Source organism: Daucus carota, chromosome 6 (genome assembly GCF_001625215.2).
Source record: "Daucus carota subsp. sativus chromosome 6, DH1 v3.0, whole genome shotgun sequence".
NCBI classification, from domain to species: domain Eukaryota; kingdom Viridiplantae; phylum Streptophyta; class Magnoliopsida; order Apiales; family Apiaceae; genus Daucus; species Daucus carota.
In genome coordinates, this window is record NC_030386.2 from 9,866,303 (window position 1) to 9,890,653 (window position 24,351).

At 37.8% G+C, this 24,351-nt stretch overlaps 1 protein-coding gene across 1 annotated transcript; it reads right to left on the bottom strand.

Annotated features, from left to right (window-relative positions):
* Nucleotides 1-17,835: 17,835 nt before the first annotated feature.
* LOC108225847 (protein FAR1-RELATED SEQUENCE 1-like) lies at nt 17,836-18,986 on the bottom strand. Its single transcript, XM_017400801.1, has 3 exons — nt 18,542-18,986; nt 18,270-18,445; nt 17,836-18,162 (listed from the first exon to the last, which is right to left on the bottom strand). Exons 1-3 carry the CDS (start codon nt 18,984-18,986, stop codon nt 17,836-17,838), a joined length of 948 nt encoding a protein of 315 aa, XP_017256290.1.
* Between the last annotated feature and the right edge of the window lie 5,365 nt (nt 18,987-24,351).

Sequence of the window (24,351 nt, forward strand, 5' to 3'; positions counted from 1 at the left end):
CAAATCAGAGAGTGAAGACAATATACCTAAACCAATTCAAGAATCTTTTGCTGAGGTGAGATTCTAATAATATTCTTTGAACATAGAGTTATGCATTTCACTATATATTTTTATCCTAACAACATCCTATTTTCCGCACAGCCCTCCAGTTCAAGCTACCACCTAGACGATGTGTCACAGAACAACTGAGTGTCATCTGCTTTTAATCTATCTATTTGGTACACCTGCAAACTTTGCGTAATTACTGAACCGTCTATCCAAGTTGTGGTTCTTATTACTAATGTTATAACATTCCTAAATATGAAACTGATATGTATGGAAAATGAATTGCAAAGTTATGATAATGGAAAAGCATATTAGTTTCATTACATTCAAATATAGTTCAAAAGTTGATCAGCACAAATTACTTCAACGAGTACCAGCAGTAGCTTCAAAGTAATAGCATAATTACAAGTTTGTCATGTTACTAAATAAGGATTTCCAGCAGATCAAAAGTAATTCTGAATACGGATGATAGTTATAGACAGTCGTAGACAAAAAGTTGGTGTTCTAATCTAATTCGCAAGCCTTACTTCAAACTCCAATTCTCCAACATATTCAAAGAAGAGTCTGCTGCCAGCTGTCAGCTCATTCCCAGAAACAAAAGCATTCCAGCCACTCGAAAATCTTGCCTGATTCCCGTACCTCAAAACTTCCACTGACAACGCTTCATCACCGACTATTAAGCCAACAGATGTTCTTCTATTCCATTGTCGGGTGGCAGTCCAAAAAGTTGTGGGAATATACTGCACCAGAGAAATTAGTATTAAAATAAATTAGGGAATCAGTCTACCAATAAAGAAAAGAGTTAACTAATACTTGCAATTATACAGTTTTAGTTTCACTGGATACAAACAAAAAGCAATCTCATGATACAAAAAACTATTCACAGTCTAAAATAATAATACAGTTTTAGTTTCGAATACAAACAAAAAACAGAAAGAGTTAACTAATACTCTAACATAATAGGAAATCAACCTAACTAAACTTAATGAACAGAACAATATATTACCACTCCATGCCCACGCTGATCTACATGAGATCGCTTGAGAACCACATTTAAAACAAAGTTCTCTTCAACAGCAGCGGCATTGTCAATTGTAAAATTAGAGCTCTCATCCGAATCAGAGCTCTCATCCGAATCAGAACTCTCAGAAGAATCAGCACTCGAACCAGAGATTACAATAACATCATTATCAGCTACATTTAGGCAGAAAAAATGGAAACAAGTTAATAACATGACAAAATAATTATTCATTTCATAAAAGCAGAATATAGGTCTACCTTTATTCATACCAGCCTCAACAGTTTCAAATTCAGAGATTGTGAGATATCTATGTATGTCACAATGGTGATTCAAGCAATATGAATCGTACACATTAACAGAGAACGACGAGTTCCCATCAAAGTTGAAAACTAAAATATACTTTTCCTAGAGGCGATACTTTTGAATTATCGGGAGCAAACCATCCATTCTACCAGTCGAAGAACAGTAGCCCACTTCTACTGTATGATTCTCAGCAAAGCAAAGCTTGACCATGTTACCAAGATTGTGACCAAAATTCCTTCTAAAAACATATGGAACCTCCTGATAGTTAAGAAATAAATATTAAACACTATTGTTTGACCAGAAAATTTAATTTAGTAAGAAAAGTCATACCAATTCCCCAACTTGCAAGGCTTCCGTACTGAAACCTTTGAAAAATTTACAAACTGGTTTTCTCCCACGAGAAGCTGTAGTTCACAAATAGTTAATAATCAGGAAATTCCATCAATAAAACAAAAAATAAATAGTTGAAGAAACATAAGACAGATAAACAGATCATGTGAGTGTTCAACTTCTGAAACAGTCTTAGAATAAAAAACAACTACTCTGTGATAACGGATGTGTTTTGTCTCCTGCAGAACAATTAGATCACCAACAGAAATGGCTGCTGCATTGACAAATTCAACCCATTCACTCCCAAATTGCACTACATCATTATACCAGTTTAGACTAATAGACCACTAATGCTCTTCAAATCCCAGTAGGATTGAACGTACGGACTGATCCAATCCCAACTGCTCAATTGCTTCTTTCAACAATATCTACATATATTATAAAACAACTATATAAAACTACTTCATTAAATAAAAGATTCATATAAAATCTACCAAAAGCACCAAAATAGGAAGTGTACCTTTGGAAAAGATTCTTCAACCAAGTGAGCTGGTTCAACTAAAAGATGGTACTTCCCAACAAAATTACAAAACCCATTAAATTGGTATTTGCAAGCAAGTTTGTCAACTTCGTACACAGAGTTCTTACTCCCAGTTTCCGAAATAACAGATGGATAGTTCATTTCAACAGCATATTGTGAAAAAATCACAAATCGAAAATCAGGCCCGCCAAGATAGGTTAGAAGCACAACATTATAAGGCTTTATTTTATAATAATGCATCCATTCTTCGAAACCATGGATACGATTATCACCTTTCTTAAATGTACAAGGCCAAACTTCATTAAAAGGACCATGTAAAACCAAATTAGTGGGTAAAGACTCCCCATATGTACTATAAATCGGCAGTGGAAGTTTCTGCATGCAAACCATAGAAACTATCGACTGTAAAAATTGTGAAAACTTGACAATGGAGTACAAAGTAACACAATCTTACCAGTTTCCTTTTGTTAAACCCTTCGCCAAAGTTCAGAGACAAGAAATCCAAAGATTTTTTCACCGTATTCATCATACTTTCCTGCACATGAAACAGAGGAAATCACTAACTGATTTCGCTGCGGTGCAAAGATATAACATAGAAGCTGTGCAAAGATGATGTACTACCAAGCTGTGGAGATGACTAATTGAAACAAATGCAAATGTAGAGATGAAAATGTACTAATTGAAACAGAGGAAATCAGTAATTCAAACAGATGAAAATGTTACATACAAGATGTGGTACCAAGCTGTGGAGAAGATGAGATGAAGATGCAAGCTTTGAACAATTCCCAATTTCACTGCGGTGCTTTTATGTTTACAGTCTGAAACGGCTAATTAAGTTGGGCGATGCAACCCCCAACCACCAATTCATGTAATAACCCGCCTGTCCAACTAACCCGCCCGTAGATAGTAAGCCCATAAATAATAGCCCAATAATAAGCCCAATAATTAGCCCATCATAGTTGTATGTACTTCAGTTTTAAAAATAATAAGTTAATACACTATAGTTTTCAACTGAAAATTGTAAAAAAGAACGGACAAAATGTTTTAAAAACAACTTAAACAAAACAAAAAAAATTATTGCTTTTTCATATACATTTAAATAAATCAATTTAAATTAAAAATTAATAAAAGCCTTAGCGGAGCGGGCAAAAATACTAGTTTATATATGCTTTTATACGATTTTATTCCCATAATTTTAGTATTTTGTAAATAATCGGGTAATTACTAATTGATTTTTAGTGTTTAATGGCTTGAAAATAAATATTCCTAAGTTGGATGAAACTAGCTTATTTGGGCTTTTATTTGATGGAAATTCGGACTTTATGGGCTACCTGCGCAGCAAATCTTGTTTGCGCCATAACTTGAGCTCTGGACGTCAGAATTGGGAGATTCAACAGCCCACGCGAAGATATCGACATTTTCTACAAGTTTAAAGTGGTCCAGCTCTCCAAAGACAAATTGATCAGCCCAGAATCAGACCTGAAAGTCAGCCTACGAATTCCTTTTCAGAATCCAACTTGTTTTAGGAAATTGGATTTGTTTTTCAAGGAAACCATTAAAAAACTATTTTTATTAGGGGTTTTATTATTAGAGAGATATCGAATATTGTGTGTATTGAGAGAGATAGAGGGAGAGAAAGCTTTTTGGGAGAACTTGAGCAAGGATTGAAGGGATTCGGTCCAAGTTCGAGTGATTTCATCAAGTTGTATTTTCTTCACTCTTGTACTTTTGTGACATGATTTCAGTAATATATATAATTGTGTTTTATTTAATTGTTATGGGTAACTAATCCTCTAATCCGAGGATTGGGGAGTATTTGGTGGCTTAAAATGTTTGTTTGATCTAATATTGTGATTTCTCTATGTATGCTAATCTGTCATTGAGCGCATAACACAGTTATAGGAGTCGCGAACCTGTAATTGTATCTGCAGGATTTATAATGAATCGGGAGAGGATTTATATTTCTTGTACATGATATGACAGACATAACTCGATTAATTAATCGGGAGATTATTAGGCGAGTTGTGAAACAGAAAATCCTTGGTTCGTGATAGCTTATAATTTGGTTTTGATTGATCATGGGAGTGACTTCAAGGTTAAATTATAGGTATTATTTTGTATCTTGGGAGAGAACATCATAATCAATAGAAGGATTGTTTTTAGCAGAGTAGAGACTCGCATATCACGATTGATTGAAATTCATTGTAGCCAGCAAAGAAAGCTAATTCTTGGATTGCTTTTTACCATCGTTAATTCATCCTTTTACTTGCTTATTAGTTTAATTTAGTTGATAGTAAAAAACCACAATTATTCTCTAAACTTCTAAATAGAAAGGAGTAATATACTTGATTTGATATTGTATTCAGTCCTTCCTTGAGAACGAGCTTTATAAATTTCACTGCAACATTTTGTCATTCCTTGTCGCTAATATATCTAAAGATTAGATTGTAAATTCCCGATGGCTTTCTTCTCTTCTGTTATTTAATTTTCTTAGTTAAGACTGTTGTGTGTTTTCTATGTTTGTACTATGGATTGGAGGTCCATGGTGAGTAGCTCATTCTATACTGACTACAATTGTCCTGCTATTCAAATTGTCTACAATGATTTGCCCAATCAGGGCTAACATGTTATTCGTTTTAAGTTGGCCAATAAAGTCAACCATATATCTTATTTGCACTAGTTGTTTTTCTAGAAGAAAAGTACGTTCTCAACAAGATATTGATTCTCCTGTGTACTTGTTTACAGGATATCTTTATGAAGTCTAATTATTGGTATCTACCTTTAGAAAAATCTAAAAAAAATATAAAGGAACATCAGTTCCTGATGAACACCATGAAAAAAATCCAAAAACTGTAGATAGATAAATAATATTCTTCAATTCATAATAACGTAGAGAATTCTAACTAGTACATATAAATCCCCAAATAAATGTAGGTAGTGAAGATAAATTCTGGAGATGGTGGAAACGGCTAAAAATCTAGTTTGATGCCTTAAAAAACTAATTGCCTAACAATTTGCTTCTGCCATAGTTGACCATTTTTTGAAGCACAAGATGCATTTTTTTATTCTTGGCCCACAACAAAATCCGGTGAGCATAGACGGTCCTTAGCTTCTGTAAATCCGATGAGCATAGATTATCTTGCACACCAATTAAATACAATGTGATTTACATATGGCCAAGGGCAAGGGGAGAAACAGAGGGTTTGTTATGTAGACCATACAAACATAGACCGCAGTCCACAAGTCTATGATGCTTCGTTCCCCATATACGACTCCAAGTGTCTCATAACGAAAACTCCACAGTCAACTGCATTGTCCAAAGTCTGCCAACTCATTGTAATAATATTCGGCTTGAGGTTAACTATATCTCTATGATTACTTAATGAGTAGTGTTCCAAGAAATGGCAGAAGCAATCATGCTGCAAAAAACAATGACAGTGTGATCAAAAGGCTCATGTTATTACAAATACAACCACTAATTTCCACAATCACAAGTAGAATGATACATACCAAGCGCCATAGCAGATCCCCGTACGTATCTTCCATAGACATCTCCTAGACTCGGTTGTCAATAATTTCCCACCGAGGCTTTTTTATATTGTAGCATATTATATAGTGATGCACCTCATTATACACAGGGAATAAGAACTACAAAGTAATAGTTCAACTTTAATTGTCAACAAGTTCCTAAGTTATTGATGGCTTTATATACTTCAAAGCTACGTAGGATAGAATTAAAAACTTACCATGTCAAAATCAGGTATGTTATAAGTCCTGCTGTGGATTTCAATGACCAAGCTCAGTACTACCTCCATATTGTCATCAAAGGCAACATACCTAGTTATTTTCGCATCCCAATTTCCTTGTTCTACAATCATCTGCATAGGACCATACTGTATAAAATTTAAAATTAAAACGTTAGATGACCAGGTTAAACTAGTTTAACATCAATAATGTAAGAATTATGCTCTACAGCCTTACAGTTGTTTCACTAGTTAGAAACATGCGAAGTGGTGACAAATCTGCTCTAAGTATTTCATTCTCATTTAGCATATATGTCCACGTGTCAATCACAGTGGATTCCACCGGTTTGTTAGCCTCCAAAGAGTGAAAGTGGGCTTTGGTACACCCCTTACCTTTCCACTCAAATATATAATCCCTGAAATACATTAGGAATTAGTCTGTGGCACATTACATTGGATAATAGAGTACTTTAGCAACCAAACAAGTAGCCACATAAACTTACGATTCATAAGCCCTATCATTGCATAACCATTCCTAAACATCCTTTTCCTCCGCTGGTAAGATGTGTCGGCTAATATCGGTTAATCTTGTCACGTATGGTGACCGACATACAACTGCTGGAATGATATCTCGTCGAGGTCTACCCTTTACAGGCTCCTGTAACATCCCAGTCTCACTTCGATCATTCGTTCGTTTACAAAGAGGAATTAATGTTTCCGGCGTTACAACACATGTATCCAACGCATCTCCTAGGATTTTAGGGAACATCTGTGACAATACAAGGGAGAAACTCGGCTTACTATCATAATCATTTACCTCAACCCTTTTGTCCGGCATCTGATTTCCGCAAATGTTTGACAAACTCTTTGTTATAGGTCTTGGCTCACCAAACATTGTGAAAAAATGCTTATACCTAGTCTTTAGCTCAGCAAGCTTCTCATTTTGTGGATACAAAGCCAGACAGTCAATAAAATTTGTCAAGCAATGATTAAAAATTAAATCCAACTCCTGCAGATTCTCCTCAAATCTCTTCATGTATGGCTGCCATGAAAAAACATTACTGTGTTTAAAACCAAACGAGAGAAGCAACAGTAGAATGATTAAGTTATTATTAATGAACCTCTTCTTCGAAATGTTTCTCAAATTCTTAATCTGCACGTGCCTGCGTGCTCTAGCCACCTATTGGACTTCCATTCTCCACTTCGTACGAGCCCTAAAACATCCATAAAAGGTTTAAAATATATACCATAGTCAGTTGTCATGCAGCACATTGTCTTAATGAAGCACATGTCCATAGCTTTACTTATCTATCATGACAAATCTTAGCAGGACAAGTTTAATTAACACGAGGAACAAAAACTATTGGGAGTACCTCAGCTTGCTGAGCTGTTTGCGTCTCGTTCTCATGTGCGGCATGCATCCCAGCGGTCAAACCTTCCACAGATATCTGCGCAAAAAAAGTTCCACAAATAGCAAAATTCACAACCAGTACAGTTTCAATGATCAGTTAAACTCGTGCCCTTCGCGGAACAGAAAGGTGCAAAGCACTTCACACATCGCCGGAAAAAATATTGTAAAGCCGCCCTACAATCAGGAAGCATAAACTAGCATGCGGGACCAACGCCAAAAAAAATATAACATTCAAACTTAAAATGTCGGCCAAGGAACTATGGCTGGACTTCATAAACAGCAATTTCATCTTATCAATAGATATGATATGGTCAGATAAGCTTATTGATTTAAAAAAAATTATGGGCACAAAGGTATAAGTGCGTCATGGACAAAGGAACGGTGATTAGTATTACCTTACTACTGGCAACTCTTCTATTTCATAAAGACAAGCTATAATCACGTCTATACTTAATTGAGTGTTGGGATAGAAAAACTATATTAGTTGTATATATATACATATATATATATATATATATATATATATATATATATATATATATATATATATATATATATGTAGAGAGAGAGAGAGTAAAGTTCCTTGTAGACCACATTTTTATTGTAGTATTGTAGACCAACATCTTAGCCATTCATTATATTTAATCTAACGGTCCTTATTATTCCTCTTTTATTATTTTTGAAATTATGTTTAGTGGTTATATATATGTTAGATATATTGTATAAAATACGAACCACCAGCTATAATCATGGGCATCAATTATGGTTTTGTGTTTTGTATATCTCTCCATATTATGCAACAGGTATGCGCATATATGTAATTATTTGCCCACTTCGTTAATCATTGATTATCGTTTTTTCTCCATCTTGAAGTCAACAACCTCCATCGTACTGCACCCTCATTGGATCTGGTTAATTTTTGTTCTTAAACAAATTTGAAGAGGATGATGACAATTATAATGGTTTGTTCTGCACCTCATTGTATATTATACATATGCATACAATATTCTGTAAGATGTAATTTTCATCATCATCTTGCAGAACAATCCATTGTAGCTGCAGAAAAATCCATTGCAAAATGTCATAATCCTCTTCAACTATGTTTAATAACAAAAATTAACCAGATTCAATATAGGGGCAGCACGATGGAGGGTTTGACTTCAAGATGAAGAAGAAAAACGATAATCGATGATGAACAAAATGGGCAAACAATTACATAGATGTGCAGAATTATTGTGTAGTACGGAGAGATACATAAACACAAAATCATAATTTATGCCCATGATTATAGTTGGTGGTCCGTATTTTATACAAATATTCATTCACCCACTATATATAATTAAAAAGTAATAAAAGGAGAATAATAATGATTGTTAGATTAAAATTAATGAATGGCTAAGATGTTGGAGTACGATACTACAATGAAAATGTGGTCTACAAGGAACTTTACTCTATATATGTATCTATAGAGTACTACTTTGATAAGTACCAAATTAGAATAAAAATTAAAAACTAGCAGCCTAGTCCACTAGATTTAGAAGCCCAGTCCAAAACTTTTAAAAAGCCCTTGTCTATTGCATTATATAAAATATAAAAAAATCAAAAATATACACACGATACATACAGCCACCGTTACCACTCTCTCCACTGTTCATCAACACTGAGCTTTAGGTATTACTTTAATGGCCGATTTCTCAACTTTTAAGCAACATTCCGACTCTAATTCATCTTCTTACAACTTTTTTGAAGAAAACAAAGGTGATATCACTAAATTTGAATCGGACATTCAAGCTGAGCAAAATCAAGAGGAAAGTCTTCGAAAACAGGTACGGTCCTAGAGTTCGTAGCGAAATCTCTACGTTTAGTGAATGCATGTTTGATTTTTCGAATTTCTATGGTTTTATAATATTTTGTACTAACTACTAACAAATAACTACTAATGTTCTTCATAACCGCTACTATTTAAGTTTATTCACTATTAAAGCTACTTGGTTATGGCTAGAACTAGAGGAGGTATGTTAATATAGGGTTTTATGTTTTTTTTTTAATGTTTCTGCACTTATTAGTAATAATTTGTATGTTGATTTGTCGATTATATACTTGTTCATATGTTAATTTTATGTTGATTTGTTGATTTCTATGTTTAAGGTGAGTTGGTGATATTATGTTGATTTGTATGTTTTCATTCAGATTTTCTTCATAAAATTAGTGATTAGTTGAGATTAGCAAGTGTTATTAAGACATGAGCCTTGGGATCATATTGGAACTCAGAAGCAACGATTTATTCTTATACCAGTGCTTAACACTTGGCCCTAGCTCAAGTTGCAGTGAATCAGGTTTTAGACGAAAGAGTGTAATTGTTTGTCTCTGTTGTTGTTGTTGTTTTTAAGTTGTGAGGTTTATTGGCAATGGAGTGTAGATACCTCAATATGATAAATGAGTGTTCAATGTGCATTTCTCTAATAACGAATGGGTAAAATATGTAATTGTGATTAAAAGAAAAATTTAAGATTATCTGACATGTCCACACATAGATTCTATGTAAGCTTATCTGATATTTCTATTTATGGTCTGATTTGAGTAACAAATAAATCATATGAACTTTTTGGATAATTGTCAACATAGCTTCCATGCAGTAAGATCTCATAGGTACCACTAAAATGTACTTGTAATTCTACTAATCCAAACTAGTGCCAGGGATACCACTAACTAAAACAATTTATATTACAAAATTATTGCAGATGTATCACTAAAATTTTAATTTCATTTGAAATTTCTACAAATTCATGAGGAGACACTATTAGTACACATAGCTTTTATTCTATTAAATGTGAAATGGTAGATTTTACATGCATTTGGAAGTATTGCAAAAATGCAGGTCACCTAGTTCAAGTTCGGAGAAGTTCAAGAATACGCGAATAGAGTTTCCCAAAAACAACAATAACAACTCCGATTGACTTGGTAAAATCTGACATCGAAAATGACAAGAGTACCGATCCAACACAACAGAGGAAAGATCGTGTACGAGGGTATCCACTTTCTAAAAACAGATTAAAGATAACTGCAGGAAGAGATTTTCCAACTAGGACTGTATGTTTCACACTATATACTTGATACTCCTCCTATTTCTTAAACGTTTTAAAGGATGATTTTGTAGCCTAAAGTAACAAATTTTTATTTTTAACATTTTAAAGGATGAAGAGGAAGAAGAGGAAGATCAATCTCAAGAAAAAGAAAATCAAACTGCAGAACAAGTAGATCAAGCAAATCAGTCTCAGGAACAACGACAAAGTCAAACTGAAGAAGATGAATTTGAGGAACAAGCTGCTCAAGCTCTGGAAGAACAAAATGAATCTCAAGATGGAGTTTAAAATCAATTTGACAATGCTCAACCAAAGAAGAAAATTACTAAATTCAAAATAAATATGGTATAATAACTCATTCTCTTTGTAGTAATAAAAGATGCAACTGCGTTATCTATTATAATAGACAACTGAAATATTTTTTTAACAGCAAAATGCATTAGAGAATCGACAAAGAAAAAGAAAGGTAGGAACACTTTCTTTGAAGTATTTAAAAAAGGATGTTCACGTATCACTAAACTTCCTTCATTATTCCTAAACATCTTAAACAGTGCAATGATATAATTCACTAAACTTCCTTCATTATTCACTGTATTGTTTTACTTTTCACATCACATTCACCTAGCTTCTAATCTATTGTTCCATAATTAATTCACAAAAATAAGAAGGAGCTAAACATATTAATAAAGTAAAAGCTGAAGTTAAAATCAGGATTTCTCCAAGACATCTTTATGAGATAATATTCTTTCTCACCAAAGAGAAAAGGCGATGGGTTGGGTGAACTGTTTTTGCATTTCTCTTCGATTTTCAACTTGAAATGTTGCTAGAAAAACTCGCCTATAATGTGCTACAAATTTTTGATCACAACACAGTATCTTTAAAGCTTAAGAATAATAATATTGACATTTACAGAGGAAGACGTGTATGACGTGCTTGGCTTACCATATGGAGGATTGCCAATTATATTGGAATCCGATGACAAGTATCTAGAAAGAACGATTAGCGGGCATGAACAATTCAACACTCACAAAGATGATGAGCAAATCACAAGTCAAATGATCGTTCAAGTAATGAGAAAGCAAGGCGTTCAAGGTTTAAAACTTATCAAAGCTTTCAAGGTTTAAAGCTTATCAAAGCTTTCAAGGTTTCAAGCTTTTCAAGCTTGCAAGGTTTGGGCTTACCAAAGCCCTTAAAGGCTAAAACTTATCAAAGCTTTTAAGGCTAAATCTTATCAAAACTTTCAAGCTTTAAAGCTTATCAAAGCTTTCAAGGTTTCAAGCATTTCAAGCTTTCAAGTTTTGGGCTTACCAAAGCCCTTCAAGGCTAAAGCTTATCAAAGCTTTCCAGGTTTAAAGCTTATCAAAGCTTTCAAGATTTCAAGCTTTTCAAGCTTGCATGGTTTGGGCTTACGAAAGCCCTTCAAGGCTAAAGCTTATCAAAGCTTTCAAGGCTAAAGATTATCAAAGCTTTCAAGGCTAAAGCTTATCAAAGCTTTCAAAGTTTCAAGCTTGCAAGGTGTGGGCTTATCAAAGCCCTTCAAGGTTTCGAGCTTTTCAAGCTTGCAAGGTGTGGGCTTATCAAAGCCCTTCAAGGGCTAAGGCTTGTCAAAGCCCTGCAAGGTTTCAACTTAACAAAGCCATCCCAAGAGGAAACCTGTTAAAGCTTCAGGATCAGGGCTTACTCTCAAGGCTTACACTTGAGGCTTCCTCTCAAAGCTTAAGCTCGAGGCGTCCTCTCAAGGCTTACGCACGAAGTGTTATTATCAAGTTTACATATAACCTTGAGTTTATATACGCTAGTCTGTCGAGCTGTGTATTATTTGGAAAGGTCAAAGTAACACTTATACAATTGGGCAATGAATACGTACTACTCAGTGGAAGGTAATGTCGAAAGACAAGGTTTTAAGGGTCGTAACCCCTGATAACCGAGTCTGTAGTGTTTCCATTATCAGGTTACACCTTCTAAGCATTCTCTTTACCTGCATACAAGGTTACACGGCATATCTATATGTGCGTACAACCTAACCAAAGTACGGTCAAATCAAGAAAGGCAGACAAGTAAGGGGAATAAAGTAGTAACGATAAAAATAAGCAGGTAAAACTCCTCTCCACACCAACAGGGGGAGGTCCCTATCAAATCTTAACAACTTGCGAGACTTTCCGAGGAGTCCGCACCCTCATCCAAAAATACTCAATTCATGACGTAAGCGTTACAAAGAAGAATTCATGATTAAATATAAAGTTTGATTAAGCACTAGGGGAGGACTAATTAGGAAGTAGCTAGAGAGGAGGAGGCTTTCGGAACTTCGTCGATAGCCGGGGAATCTGAGGAGATTGCGTTCTGAGAGAGGGCTGCAGCTAGGGCCTCCACCGGGGCCACCACATGAGGTTCCTGAGCGGGTGCCTCTTCAACCTTCAGTTTGTCCGTAGCCGCAACTTCTCCCACAGAGGTACCCCCAAGAACTTCTTTGGCGATGGCTTCGGTTTTCTCAAAACTGGTGGCATCTTCGACTTTTGCGTCCTCCAAGGCAAGGGCAGCATCGGGTCCCAGCTTGGCCCAGTCGTTGTCCGGGAAGAAGCGATAAGCCGACTTAACACAATCTTTGATCCCCGCGGCAACCCCTGCCTTGAACATATCGGCTTCCCGCTTCCTGGTTGCCTCCCTGGTGGTCACCTCTGCTTGTTGCAGGGTCTTCACCTGCAACTCCAACTTCTTGATTTGTTCCCCCAAGCCGTCGATTTGCTCCTCCAGGGATCGCCTCACCATCCCTTTCTGTCTCCGCTCCTCCTGGACCTTACCCTCAGCCTCTTTAAACTCCTGGTTAGCCTACCGCAAGGTGTCCCGGTCCTTGGTAACAGTGGCTAGGCTGCTCTTGACTTGCTTCAGCTCCGCCCGAAGCCCCTCGTCAATTCGGGCTGCATCAACCACCTGCTCACCTATTTTCATGTCAAGGAACAAGCTCTTGGTGTTGGCTACCACTTTGTCATGGGCAGCCTCCGCCAGGGATAGCCGGTCCCACTCCCTGATCGTGGCTTCGGGAATCTGGTTGCTGACCAGGCGTTTGAAAGAGCTGAGACTTTTGGGATGAGGCAAGGGCCGGAGAGCCACGGGCAGAGGCAAGCTTGGGCCTCTTGTTAGAGCGGGAGTCGGAAGAGGTCCCTGTGTCCGCCGCCCTGGTGTTCCTCTTGCGGCCGCAAGAGGAAGTCTTCTTTTGCTCCATAGATGGAGTGGGAAGCTAAAAAATAGGAGGAGTGGAAACGGGAGCCTTCGAACCTGAGGCCTCCCCAAAGAGATCCTCATATTTGGGAGACCTCTTTACAATGGAGGGAATCTTGGAAGCCATATCTGTAAGGTACAAGGATAAAAAAACAGTTAGGGGCATTATATTCACAGCATGCGATGCAAGGGTAAACAAGAAATGCAGGAGTGCAAGTACGAGCATGATAAACAGCGTAATACATATGATGTATACAACACAAGAAGCAAGTAATCCTAGTATCAATAAGGATGAAACATGCGCTTCCTGTCATCTCCACGCCTGCACCCCCCTCGTCAATGGGGGATGCGTCCACCACTGTAGTGGAGAAACCCAGCCTCTCCAGGTTCTCCGAAGTCAGCAGACTGGAGCCGTCACCCAACTTGGTGGATAGCCCCAGCACATGCTTGGCCCTTTCAAGGGACTCTACCGCCAACGGGGTCTGCACTGGCATGTCTACAACATGCAAGAAATATGAGGGAAGCTATACAGCAACCTAAAGTTAAACTAGCAGTGGATAAAGAAAGGAACTACCTTACTGGGGAAAAGGTTGAAGGCATTCCGATACACGGAGATAAAGGAAGAGCTTCTGCCAATCAGCCATTGACTAGAGGGTCCCCATAATACCCTTTTTGTGATGGGTATTCCAGGCTGTATAATAGAAGAACCCTGGGGTCCTCCCTGTCAGCTTCAGCTGGTAAAATCAGCCCAGCTCAAGAGCCGACATCCTCACCCCATGATGGATGTCGTAGAGTATGTAAAGGTAAACCGCCATGCGGTAGGAGTTGGGGGTAAGCTGAATGGGGGACACCTCATAGAAGTCCAAGACCTCCAGAATGAAGGGATGAAGGGGTAAGGACAGCATGGGGATGGGCATTCACCCCACCCCGCTCGACCCCAATTCGATCCCCGCACCGCTCGGGTCGGGGATTCGGGGAATTTTTCGGGGGCGGGGCGGGGATCTGGGAAAGTCTTATAAAAAATTCGGGGTTCGGGTCGGGGTCAGGGATTCTTGTCTCCCTGCCCCGATCCCCGACCCCGATTATATATATATATATTTATGTATATATATATATATATATATATATATATTATACTAAATAAATTATTATAAACATATGCCTTTTATAATATTATTAAACTTAAAAAGTATTCTTCATTTTTATTGGTCGATTATAATTATATTGTTATATAAAATATTTTAAAATTTTAAAATTATCTTTAATTTATTTTATAAATCAATTTTAATATGATTTGATCTTGAAAATATGTGATAATATCATTTTATTAGTATATTAGGAATTAGTATTTTTTTATTTTATTAAAAAGTATATTATATATTATAAAATCATTATTTTTTTATTAAAAAATGAAATTCGCCGAATCCCCGCGGGGATCCCCGTTCGGGGCGGGGATCGGGGAGAAAAAGTATCCACGTTCGGGGTTCGGGGCGGGGTCGGCGATGGGTTTTGAATTCAGAGATCGGGGACGGGGATAGCACTCCCCGACCCCGAAGTGGCCCGTGCCCGTCCCTATGACAACCCCAACCTGAAGAATTGGGAGGAAAGCACCGCATTGGGGTAGGAGGTCCCTGGCCTAAGGCTGTCAAACTGGTGGCACCTCTCCCCGGGCTGTGGGATGACAAGGGTGCAACCCGGGTTGCAGGACTCTAGAAGCGACTGCAACCTGGCGGGAGTCATGATGGAGTCCATGTTCTCGCAGGCCAAGGCTATGGCAGGGGGTTCCGCTAGTTCCGCGGGAACCTCAACGTCCCGCTCGGACCCATCCGGGTTTCCCTTGATGGCCACTAGAGCGTCCACCTGAGGATCCGGGGTTTCCTCCGCCTTACTGGACTCAGAGGTAGTCCAGTTAAGCTCTTTCACCACTAGGTTGTGCCTCGAGCGGGTTCTAGAGCTGACTCCCAAGCTCAAATGTGAAGGGCGAGGACCCGGGCTAGGGGAAGACCCCGAGTTAACCTTGATAAGGGCGGAAGCCTAGCTTGTGGCAGACTGGGAAGAGTGAGAAGAAACGGATCCCTGAGACATCTACAAGAGGAAAGTAAGGGGTCAATAAGGAGTTCAAAAGGGGAACGGCAAGATAGAGGAAGGATGGAAAATTAAAAGGGAAGGGGTCAACAATTGGCAAGGCTACAGACTTGAAGCCTCGCGACTACAGAATGGGTATGGAGAGGTTATCGGTGAAGCCCAAGGGGATCGAGGGAACGCACTCCCTCATAAAAGGACAACCGGGGTTACGAGTGACGGCATGCATTCTCTGCTTAACAAAGGAAGGCCTGACGGGAAGCCCAGATCTAGGGACTGGTCTCCAATCTCGGCCTCAACCACAACAACAGGCACCAAGTCACTACTCTAGCCTATGAACTAGTCAAATATTGCACACAAATCGCATGGCAGATCAATCAAAGCAAGTAAAAACATAACGAGGGTTTCGATCGTAAAAGAGGGTTTTCCCCTTAAAGGCCGATTGGGAACCTAGCGTTTATTGTCTAGGGTTGCGATTAGGGCTTAAAATCGACACCACACCGTAACAAGATCGGAAGCGATAGGTCCGGTCAGGGGATGTACGGAGCGTAATAAAAGCCAATTAAAGCGAGTGGTGTGTGTATTCAAAGTTAAGTGTGCATTCGCAACTACAGAGGCATGCAAAACATAAAAAGGAAGCAAGCATGGAGCATATGAACACTTAGCAGCAAACATGGTTTCATCTGGGTTTAATTGGAAACTGAGAGCTCTAGGGAGACATACCTTTGATCGGAGTTGAAAAAGAACTAAAGAGAACGATGGAGGGGAAAAGTGGCTCGCGTCTGGGGTGCTTCGAGTAGAGGGAGAAAGTAAGTGAAGAGTTTGGGAGTTAAAGAAAAAGTGAAACAAGGATGTAAATATGTGAATATATAGCAAAGGGGAGTGGGGAACAGCCCCACCAGGTGGCGCGTCGCGATTGGCTAAGCGTGGAAGTAGCGTTGATGAGCCAGGGCTTCCCGAGGTTTAGGTGGGTGGCTGAAGAGGTACAGGCGCACTAGGGCTCTACAGCTGCTCCGTCCGTTCAGGAGCTTAGTTAAATTCAAATTAGTTTGAATTTTAAAATTAAACGCAAATTGGGGATTAACCTTATTTTGAAGTGTTATAGTGGGGCTTTTTTTGGGCTTATTGGAGTCATTTGGTAAATGATATTGGGCTTCACCATGGCTGGGTGAACCGTTGAGGGCATACAGAAGGACTTATGGGCTTGCATTGGAGGCATAACGGAGGCTACTATCAGAATGGAGTTGCACCTGAAGGCGCTTTAGGGGTTACCTCTGCTAGGGGTTACCGCTATGTGCATCCTGGGTTGCAGCTACAGGGCTGCAGTTAGGGGATGCCGCTGGTAGGGCTTTCGCCGCCTAGGCAGAATGGCAGGCAGACTCCAAGCAAGACTCTTCTTCCTTGTTTCTAGGAGGACGAATTGGAGGTGGATTGGGAGTGTATTAGCTGCTTTTATCCACGAATTAAAGGATAATCATGATTATTTTAGAGATAATAACAACATATATACATATCTAGTGCATATATTCGGATATACATAGAACATGAAGGCTTCGAGTGACCTACTTTAAGTGGGATTCCGCTGGATAACTACTAAAGAAGGCTGATTTATCCTAAACTAGAGGGGATAAGAGCTTATCTTTTATCGATACATATCAAGAACTACATGGGCTTGATCCCTATAAATAGGGTATGTTGGCACCTTGCAAAGGGATTCGGATTCACAAGTTCTACACTCTAAAGAGAGGCACGTGTAACCTTCGTGACGTATTTTTCCAAGCAACTGTGGGACGAAATTCCATTATTCCGGCCTCTTTGCTTGGTCCTTTGCGAGCTCAACCCCTAAACACACTTGTTTCTTTATATTTTGTATAAACGGTAGCCCCTACAAGCTAGCCGTGATTCTCGTAGTTATAACAAATATCCCTATAATTGTGCAATATAGTTCTGGGGGTGTTGTAGCAATTCCTCTCACAACACATTCATATGATCATAAGGCAAATTGTTTATATTTTTTCACAAACTAACTATCATATGATACTAAGCATCTTCAAAAAAAATCACGAGTCGTTCTCAACTATTGTATCTTTGCTTCCTCTGTTCTTTCTCGGACAAGTTCTTGAATCATGATTCGTTCCTGAGCATTCCTTACTACTTCGAATCTTTTTGTTGGCTTTGTTCAATGCTTTCTCTCTCACACAAATAAGCCGTTTAAAATAATTTCCCTTGTTCTTGCAAACATTCGGCACAAGTATACTTACATCTCCAACAGGTTGTTCGCCAATCATAGTAGCAATATGATCTCTCTTACTATAATCACCACCATCTCCATCATAGTTTTCGAGATCAAAACTAATATGTTTTATGATTTTATGCACATAATCAAGCTTATCCATTTGAACTCAAGCCTTGTTAAGAGTTTGCCGAAAATCAAACCACAAATTGGTCAATTTCAAAGACAATTGCTCCATTTTAAAAATAAATTAGAAGATACCGTAACAGATTCAGATGAAGCCCCAAACTCTGCAATCTTCATCCACCAATTAAGCACGAAACTTCTAGGAAATTTTGTCACACCTATTTGCTTCAAACCGCAAAACGCATGTCTACAAACAATTCCACACATAACAAATTGTTTGCATGAACATACGGCATCTGCTATGCCAACAACTACATGAAAAGGCAAATTAACGACTAATTTAGATAATCCATATTATATTGAAGCAATTATACTACACAGTTGCAAATTTTTAAGACAGTTTTAACTTATCTTGAAAAGTTTTTCTTTCACTTTCACATCCTTTATATCCAATTGAGTTACACCATCAACCTCGTCACTCATGCTCTTAATTTGCATATCCAAGCAAGACGAAAAAATCTCTTCCTGTACCTTGTAAAAGATTGTCCGTGTAAACAAGTCAGCATCATCATTTTCAAGAAACCATCTTGACAAAGTGTTTGGTTTTCCTGAGTTAGACTCATGATCTAGCTTTTCGGCCTCATTCTGCTGCCTATGCATTACACTATCAAAACGTAACCAAAATTCACATAATGTATCACCTTGCCTATGAAAATGTCCTAAGAAGAAATTTTCACTTTCGGATCTTGAAGTAGTTCTCATCAAGCCAAACATAGGATTGTCCCTAAAATATGAAGGAATCCAAGACTTCCTTATTTCATACATATCTGACAACCATTTATTATCTTCCATCTTAAATTCTTTTATAACTGATTGTCATCCATTTTCAAATTCATCAATCTCAAAATTTGACGACCATATGTATTTTTTCATTTTTTCCATGAAATCTGTTTCTTTACACAATCGATTGCCAACCTTCAATATTATAACCAAATATATAAAACAAATGGCTACTATAATATAAATATAATTGAAATAAAATATAACAAAAAATAGAAATAACTACCTTGATCGGAAATTTTTGCGTATTATGCCACATACAAAGGAGATGCTTACTAGGAATCAAATCATTATCTCCACAAAATGAAACCGGCACAACTACTTTCATTGCTGGACATTGATCAGTAATAAACACAACAGGATTTCGTCCCATAGCTTTGACAAATTGTTTAAAAGCCCAAGTATAATGACAAATATCTTCTTTTGATAATAAACAAGCAGCAAATGTGACACATCTAGCATGTTTGTCAACACCAGTAAAAGGAGCAAAAATCATATTATACCCGCAAAGATAACACATAAAAACTGTAAACTACCAAATTACTTATATAAAATGGAGATATCACTAATATACAAAGGGAATATCATTAAAATACAAACCACATATCACTAAAATATACCTAAAATTTCACTAAAAAACCTTACAATGTCACTAAAAGAAACTACAAAAACAAATACTATAATTGCTTTTTATGCCCATAGTAGACACTACGAGAGTATATTGCCATGCCCTCCACTATTGACCTAAATTTATTGGAATTACAATCATAAATTAGGTCTCTCAAAACCAGTTATTTTCTAAAACTATAGATAGACAAAATTTTAAATTAGGTACTGCACAATCGATCTTTAACAACACTGTTTCGCTAGTTCAAAACTATTTACAGCTCATATACCTTTAACACTGTTAATTGTATTCATAAATACAAGACTGTATCAGCCTAGCAGACTAGACATGTAACTAGTTTCGGCTTCAATACATTCAACTAGATAACAAACACTTATCATCCACCAATTCAAAGAGTACTGTCCATTTCCATTTAAGTCGGTGTTCACAAAAACGTTATGCAAGACTATATACAGAACAACATACAAAGAATACAAAATATACCACATAATCCAAGACTATATACAGAAAAACAATCTAATGCACAATCACAATTCCACAAAATATACCACAGAAATCAAAATACTATATATACCACAATATATACATTTAGACAATGTAGCATAAAATAATGTAGTTCTCAATATAAGCCTACTTGTTTGTATCAAATGTGGCATCAAATGACACAACATAGCCATAAATTTCAAAGTTTCTCCACCCAGCTGCATCATCCTAGAAAAGCATAGTTAAGTGCCCCTCAGCATCAACTTCATGAGCAAAATAAAATGATTTAGATGTCTCATGCATAACTCTGAACTTGTCAATCATCATCTGTCCATCCCTCTCTCCAACAAACTCTTTTAAATCCCTGTCAAAATTCCTGAAATCGCGTAATATAGCACCAACATTAGAATATCCACAGGTCATTTCCTTCACCAAACTAAATGTCTTGCTGCAACTAATATTAACCTTTGCAGCATTAAAAACTATATTCCTCAAACAAACTGTCATCTCTCTACTAGCCCTCAAAAATTACCTACCAGTTTCACTCGCCATCGTATGATTGTGAAGTTCTACAAAGTTTAACACATAATATCTGTTTTGGCTCATAATCTTCACAAAAATTTTGGCTTTACATCCACATCTACGTGTTACAGTACGTCTTCCCCTAACTCCTTTATCTACAACTTCATCTGAATTCCCAAATTTAATATCATTAAAACCTTCTTTACTACAAACAGAGTGTTTTAATTTTATTGTACCATTAGAATCTTTCTTTTCGGTTGCTTTTCGTACGTCAAAACCACCCAACCTGCCACACTCCTTGTAAAATCCGTAAGCCTTTTCAAAGCTATTAAATACCTAATTATGAGAAAGTTCAAGCAGTTATGAGAAAATTAAAAACCAAATTCTTGTCTTTTTATTTTTTTTTAATTTTGCTAAACGTACGGCTGTGATTAAAACTAGGGGTAATTAGTTTAGTGGCTAGGATTAGTTCCTAGTTTTTATTTTAGATGAGGTTTCTATTTTAACAAGATCCTATATGTATAAGCACAAACAAAAAATAGATTTTTAAGTATTTTACATAATTACATGACATAATTTAATAAAAAAAATTATATATCATACAACTTGATTTATAATTGACCAACTTTTGACCGATTTTTACCGATTATTTTGAAAAACGATTGTTATACGCAAAAATCACCATGAAGACCCGGCCCATAAAAGAAGACTATGATAGGCTCAAGATTGGACCAAGCCCAAAATAGCTATGTCGATAAGAAGAACCCACCTCAAGAAGATTGGGCGCGCCTTTCTTCAGGGCGCGCCAAGTTGAAGCTTACAGAGAAAGATCGTAATTGAAGGCCAGGAGGAGACATATTTTACCTAGGGGGACGCCCTTAGGTGTATATAGGCTCTACTGTTAACTTGTCGAAGACTCTACCTTGTAGTCTGAGGAGTTGTCCTCCTTGGGAGATAGAGAATGAAGATTAGAGGAGGGCTTGCTCTGTAGTCTGACGAGTTGTACGTAGGCAAATTAAGGGGACACGAGTTGGGAGCACTTGTAGGCAACTCGAAACCTTAATCTCAGCCACCCCATATTTTCCATCGCCACCACTCAGTCACCGTCACAGATCTTGATTCCGGTCATGAACCTCGAATTTTGTTAACTACCAAATTCCACCGTTAACAAATTGGCGCTAGAAGGATGGGCTGTTTTAGATCTTTCGTTTGTGGAGGACAAACGATCGTCGGAGACCTACTCAAACTACAACTGATTATTCATCAATAATTAACGGTTGATTATTCATCAATAAGTCGGCCAGCGGTGAATCGTGGATGGGTGTTTCTAATCTATCATCGATATCTATCATGGGTCATCATTACTTTTAGCCATTAACATTAGATTAGACATGGTCGCTGCATGATTTCTTGCATTCAACCGGGACCCTGAACTATCTCCGATCTACGTACTAAAGATATGTTTTCTTCTTATTATTATTTTAATTTTTTAAGATTACATATATGGTTTTATCTTTTATTAATATTAACAAAGATTCTGGCATGATATTTGTATTTTATTTTTATATTCTTCGTGAAAAATTTGTAAGAGAAAACAGGTGTGTTCTAATGTTATATGCCTGGAGTGATAGACTCATGGTTGCGCAGGATAGTTTCCGGGATCAATTTATGATGGCTGCCGCGATAAAGACTTAACGTTACTGGTTGATTTTGATAGCCATGTTATGTATTAAACTTGAACCAACAGACCTCTCAAAATAAAAGATAAGTTCTTCTTATCTTATTTTATTTTTTATTTTTTTTGATTTTCCATGATTATGAATAATTATGTCATGAAGCTGATATTTTATTTTACTGTGAGATATATGTTACTAATATCATACATATTCAGGAAACTTGATTTGTTAATTTATATTACATATAAATTATAGTAGATATATAATTGTGATTAATCTTGGGAGTTCATTATCTGTGCGTGGTTAGTTGATTTTGTCTCATGAAACTGGCGTTTAAGAAAAACGAAAACAAAGAAATCGGAGATTCGGCCTGAACAAGAACAGCAAGGTGCATGGAGTTGATATTCAAATAGGAGAGATGTGACGGGTCCACTTTGCTCACGTGACAGGAGTCCATACTCCATACAACATTAAAACAAATAAGTAACAATAGTGCAAAAGAAGAAGCTCTGACTAAAGGAGTGAGTGCAGAATATACAGAACAGGAATCAGTTTCTTGTCCATGAACGAGATAAGTCTCAAAGTCTTTTTATCTTGGTTAATTTATTTGTTTTTCACATTTATATGCATATGCTTCTTTTTACATGCTTATCGTGATGCATATTCTTGATACTTATTAAAAATTAAAATTATATGTTAGTGCATGTTTGCTGACTGCAACTGACGTGAAGATGCTTGACGTCATGCTAAGGCGACAAGACAGACGTAAGCGCATGGTGACAAATCGAGTGTTTGAATTTGCGTGGACCGAGTCAAGGGAAGTGGATAACTATTGAGATAATCATGTGCGGGGCTGTTGCAGAAGATAAGCCACAGCAGCACGTGGAGTAATAATAGGACTAGTAGTTGTGATTCAATTTGTATAAATAGGGCTTAGACTCAAGAAAAAAAGACAAGTCACATTAGCCCATACACATTGTAACACATACTCAATTATAGTGAAGCATTCTTGGCAGGGTCACGACCCTCCCGCGGTTTTTTCCTCTCACGGGGTTTTCCGCGTAACCAATTCTCGTCTTAATATTTATTTATCGCACTTATTTTTCTTTAGCATTTAACCGTAAAATTCAGCACAAACTATTGGCGCTGGGAAACTTGCTAAATATTCTACAAGGAAACATGTAATGACGAGTGATCAACAACAACACGGCTCTACGAGCCAGGGAGACAATCCCACAATACAACAGCTGTTGGAAACGATCCGGAAGATGCAAGATGACATGAGTTCTCAACAAGAAGCTTGGAGGACTGAGAGGGAGACACTACAGAAAGAACTTACGACAGCCAGGTCAAAGTCCAATCCTACGTCAAGAGGAGTGTTGAACAGTGTAGCCAGGCGCTTGAACATGGAGGACGAAGAGGAAGAAAAGTACGACTAGGAAATTGAGGTGGAAAACCCTGAACAGGAGGTCCCAGCTGCCAACAACGCCCCTGAAAATCTAAACGGCTCTGGGCGACAAGGCGAAGGCGAGAGAGGCGACAAAGGAAACAAGAAGAAGAAGAAGAAAGACAGCAAATCCTCCAAATCACGAAGCCATGACACAATGCGAAAGGAGTTACTAGCACTGAAGGAGATGGTGCAGCGCATTCCGGGAGTGCCAAAGCCCCTATAAAAAGCCACACCCCTGAGCTACGCGGACTCGCCGCCATGGTTGAGACCCCGAAACGCTTCGCAGTGCGAACCATGAAGGCCTATGACGGCACGACTGACCCTCAGGAACACGTCGCGCAGTACAAACAAAGAATGTTCACTGTGCCCATTTCGAACGAACCAAGAGAAGCGTGCATGTGCAAGGGCTTCGGCGCAACACTTACGGGACCAGCCTTGCAGTGGTATGTAAGCCTACCTAACGGAAGTATTGAAACATTTGCTGACCTGGTGGACGCCTTCAACCTTCAGTTTGCGAGCAGTTGACTGTTCGAGAAAACCACAAGTGATTTGTATAAGATAACTCAGAAATACAGGGAACCACTTCGAGAATACCTGACCAGATTCAACCGAGAGAAG